This window comes from Austrofundulus limnaeus, unplaced genomic scaffold, assembly GCF_001266775.1.
Source record: "Austrofundulus limnaeus strain Quisiro unplaced genomic scaffold, Austrofundulus_limnaeus-1.0 Scaffold1072, whole genome shotgun sequence".
NCBI lineage: Eukaryota > Metazoa > Chordata > Actinopteri > Cyprinodontiformes > Rivulidae > Austrofundulus > Austrofundulus limnaeus.
The window spans coordinates 14,318-18,437 of NW_013953474.1; the positions used below are offsets into that span (position 1 = coordinate 14,318).

Here is a 4,120-nt window from a genome sequence, read left to right on the forward strand (position 1 = left end):
GTGTGTGTGTGTGTGTGTGTGTGTGTGTGTGTGTGTGTGTGTGCATCCAGGGTCTCAGCAATACTTTCACCATGGGGATCAGAGCCTCAGCTTGGCATTCTGGGAATATCGTTGCTGCCAGATCAGATGATGCTCTCCTCCACAGCTGCTGTTTCTAAGAAAAGCTCGAGGACACGCTCTCATACCAGACATGCGTTCACGCCGGCTACACACACACACAAGCCCCCCCACCCCATCACAATAACAGGCTTATATGTTGCAGCCATAAAGTCACACAGACACTCTTACAGTAATAACGCTGACTACTGCGAGGCAGCAATTAGTCGTTAAGCCAGGATCAGGTTCATGCACAAATGAACACAAGATTAGCTCCCTGATGTCATTTCTGAATGCTCTGGAAACCGTGTGTGTGTGTGTGTGTGTGTGTGTGTGTGTGTGTGTGTTGTGTTTTCTGACATAAACGACTGCTAACAGTTTTTATTTTTCTATTTTTCAATCTCTTCAGGCTGTTTTCTGTCGACCGGTGAAGAGCCCCGCGGAGAAAAGAACAGTGGAGGAAGTGAGCAGAGGTGGACACAGTAATTGCGTTTCTGTTTGCCCCGCGGGGGGTAAAAAAAATGGGATATATGACCCCTTCGTTGACTCGTAAGGCTCACCAGTAAACTGTTCCATACAGGTACGTGCAAATCAGGGCGAACGTTTGGCTAAACTGGTCAAATCTYCAGGGTTCCTACAGATCCTTAAAACGTCTTAAAAGGAATTGAATTCATCAATCCAAAAATAAGGCCTTAATTAACCTTAAAATGTCTTAAATCAATTTTTCAGAGGTCTTAAAAATGTTAAAACATCGCAAGTAGTGCGACTGTAATTCATCTCAAATATTAAAATAATCAGAAACATTTATTTTTTTTAAATAATTTACCAAATACCTCTTGTAAAATTGTCACTGTTTTTGGTTAAATTGTCATAAATTTTATATCGTAGCATTAAAGAGGTATTAAAAAGTCTTAAATTGAACTTGCTTCAAGCTGTAGTAACCCTGACTCAGAGCTCTGCGTTGCATGCTTTTTCTCTTATTTATTTATTTATTTATTTATTTATTTTTACAGAAGGATGACGGAAGCAGCTGTAGAAAACACGGAGGCGTTCGTCAAACGCTGCGACGTGACGTCACGCGAGAGCTGCCCCTCCCCGCTGCCATGCCTCCCCCTCTGCAGCCAGAAAGCGGGCGAGGACTGTCAGGCTGACGTTAGAGCGCTCGAGCAGCAGGTAGGCCACATTACGGCTAAAGCGCGCGGTTAAAAATAGCGCCTCTTCTTTTACCGACTCGTATTTCACTTTCTAATAACGAATTGCGCTCCCGCTTGCAGAAACACTGCAGCCAGGTGCAACCAAAGAAAAAACTCAAGGTAAGCTGAAGTAGCTCCTCACATTATTCATCCTTGGATATTGATTGGCTGGGAGTTTGTAACATTGCACGTGCGTGTGCTTCAGGCCAAAGGAAAGCTGGTGCGCAGCATGGCTGTCAGCGAGGAGTCCTTCCCGCTTGAAGAAACCAACGTAAGTCATGCCCGCGCCGTCATATCCCCCTCTTCCACCTCCGCCTCTCCAATCACTCTTTGTTTTCCTCCCGCTTCAGCCCTCTCCGGACGCAGACGTCTCATCGAGCTGCCATGACGAGAGAACTTCCTGTAAGGAGGAAGAGCAGAAGCGCTCGGATCCAAAGAAGCCCTCCCCGTCCAAAGGTGTGTGTGTGTGTGTGTATGTGTGTGTGTGTCAGCGCGGGGTGGATGTTTCATAAAACAGGAGGCAAATAAAGAGTAATAAAAAAGCGATTCTCGGCGTCGATTTCGATGCGGCTCTCCCGGGGTGTTTAATATTGCGCTGCGGTTCTGTGTTTTTCATTTCTCCGACACATCCAGAGTGCAGCGCGGAGTACACGGACTCCACCGGCATCGACCTGCACGAGTTTATTGTCAGCACCCTGAACAGCAACCCCAGGGACCGTTTGACGCTGCTCAAACTGGAGCAGGACATGATTGACTTCATCACCAGCAGTAGGTGTGTGTTTGTGTGCGTGTGTCCTGCTCCCCTGCGGCCGCCTTGGCTTTTTAATATACAAGCATAAAATGAAACCTTATTAGAGATTAAAGTGTGTGTTTTATGGTAATCTCTTTCTGTGTTCTGCCTCTCAGCACCTTTAAAAAGTTCCCCCACATGTCGTCCTACCACCGCATGCTGGTCCATCGGGTGGCGGCCTACTTTGGCATGGAGCACAACGTCGACCAAACCGGGAAATCTGTCATCATCAACAGGACCATCAGCACACGCATGTAAGCTTCAACCATCCACCGAGTCCACTGCTTCCTTTAGCTACTGACAGCCGTGTTCTGTCCACGCACAGACCGCAGCGGCGTTTTCAGGACGAGGCGCCCAAAGAGATGACGGACGAGCTCCCCCAGTGGAGAACCATCRTGAAGAGGGACAACAGTTTGGACGAGCAGGTCTGTCTGCCCTCCCTCCCTGCCCATTAATCTTCATAACTGACATCCATCGTGTCCCCGTCCTTGACTCGGGCCGTCCTCTTTTTTTTTTTTTTCCCTCTCTCCCGAACAGTTCCGTCGTCCCCTTCTCCGCGAGAGGCAAAGCAGGTCGATGGAGGAGAGAGAGGAGGTGTATCTAAAGGCGCGGGAACGAATCTTCAACAAAGAGGTGAGAGAAAGAGACCGAGACGAATAAAACAGTCAGAGAGAAGAAGAAGAAGAAGAAGAAGAAGAAGAGGGGAAAAAATGAATTTAAACTAATTTCTCCTTCATTCTCTTCCAGCCACCCTGCACTCAGGAGAGCACCCGGGTGGAAACCAGGTAACCTTGCCTGAAGTGTATTCTCTCCGTCTAACTTTCAGCTTTTTATACTTAGATGAGAATATTAATATCCAGGTGTGTGTGTGTGTGTGTGTGTGTGTGTGTGTGTGTGTGCAGGGNGTGTGTGTGTGTGTGTGTGTGTGTGTGTGTGTGTGTGTGTGTGTGTGCAGGGATGTGGAGGAGTACAATCCAAACGCTGAGACCCAGAGGAGAAGACAGCTCTTCAGGTGAAGCTCCGTGTGCTCGCTCAGTCATTTATCATCTTAATCTGGTCAGCCTGGCTGGCGCAGGGCTTCTGCAGCGGAAACATAGCGAGGGCTGAGATCTTATTTTATTCCTCCGTGTGTGTTGGGGTTTAGACTTCCTGCAGCAAAGAAACTCTTTAAAGATGATTTGGGTGAAATAACGTGGCATAAAAACCCCTCAGCCTCTCATTGTCAGCAGCTCTAATGCTGTGCTGTGGATGTGCCTCACAGGGGGAGCCGGGACAGCTCCGGCTCCAGCTGGACAGGCAGCAGCAGGCAGAGCAGCTTCGAGACCGACTGCCGCTACAGCAGCGACCCCCGACCCTGGAGCAGCACCGACTCAGACTCCTCCCATCAGTGGACGAGTCCCGCCCCAAAACCCCGCCCACCTGCCTGTCACAGCTACGACACGAGAGGTTCAGGTGTGTCTTTTTAAACTTCACATATATATATTATCGCTCCTCACGTCACGTCATCCAGGTGTAAACTCAGCCACCCGAGGCATCAGCGCCCCACACTTTGCAGAAAGAAAAATCACTCTTTATAAATTATCGGCTTTTTATTCAGCAGTGTCTAATTAACAAAAAGCAGTGGAAGTTCTTCTGGTGCGAAGCCACAAATCTTCACACCAGAGCTGTAAATTTTCACACAACACCTCCAGACTTCATCTTCACATGTTCAGGGAAAAAAGAAAGAAAAAAAAGAGAGAAGTCATTAATGCTGGAGGGCGGCGCGCAGTTTGTTTTTAGCACCGTTTTGTTTTCTCCAGATCATTTTCTCCTTTTCACTTCTGTTCTCCCGTCTCCCTCAGGCTCCATCCCTCTTTACAGGCTGTCGCCCGCTTGTCCCCGCGCCTCTCCTCCTCCCATCATTGAGGAGCCGCCTCCTAACTCCGCCTTCATCGCAGAGAACGGCATCCCGCCGGGGAGCATTTTGGTGAACCCGGCCACCGGTGCGTCTCACACACACACACACACACACACACACACACACACACACACACACACACAC

At 48.7% G+C, this 4,120-nt stretch overlaps 1 protein-coding gene across 1 annotated transcript in view; it reads left to right on the forward strand.

Annotated features, from left to right (window-relative positions):
• The window catches only part of arpp21 (cAMP-regulated phosphoprotein, 21), an 8,327-nt gene that overhangs the window by 1,729 nt on the left and 2,478 nt on the right, over positions 1-4,120 (forward strand). Inside the window, exons 2-14 of the mRNA XM_014030497.1 lie at positions 506-676; positions 1,110-1,269; positions 1,371-1,409; positions 1,495-1,560; positions 1,640-1,745; positions 1,923-2,061; positions 2,196-2,333; positions 2,405-2,504; positions 2,617-2,712; positions 2,827-2,864; positions 3,035-3,091; positions 3,341-3,531; positions 3,921-4,061. Of these exons, the coding sequence (XP_013885951.1) occupies positions 1,114-1,269; positions 1,371-1,409; positions 1,495-1,560; positions 1,640-1,745; positions 1,923-2,061; positions 2,196-2,333; positions 2,405-2,504; positions 2,617-2,712; positions 2,827-2,864; positions 3,035-3,091; positions 3,341-3,531; positions 3,921-4,061 (1,267 nt within the window). The 5' untranslated portion in view covers positions 506-676; positions 1,110-1,113. The remainder of the gene's footprint in view (positions 1-505; positions 677-1,109; positions 1,270-1,370; positions 1,410-1,494; positions 1,561-1,639; positions 1,746-1,922; positions 2,062-2,195; positions 2,334-2,404; positions 2,505-2,616; positions 2,713-2,826; positions 2,865-3,034; positions 3,092-3,340; positions 3,532-3,920; positions 4,062-4,120) is intronic.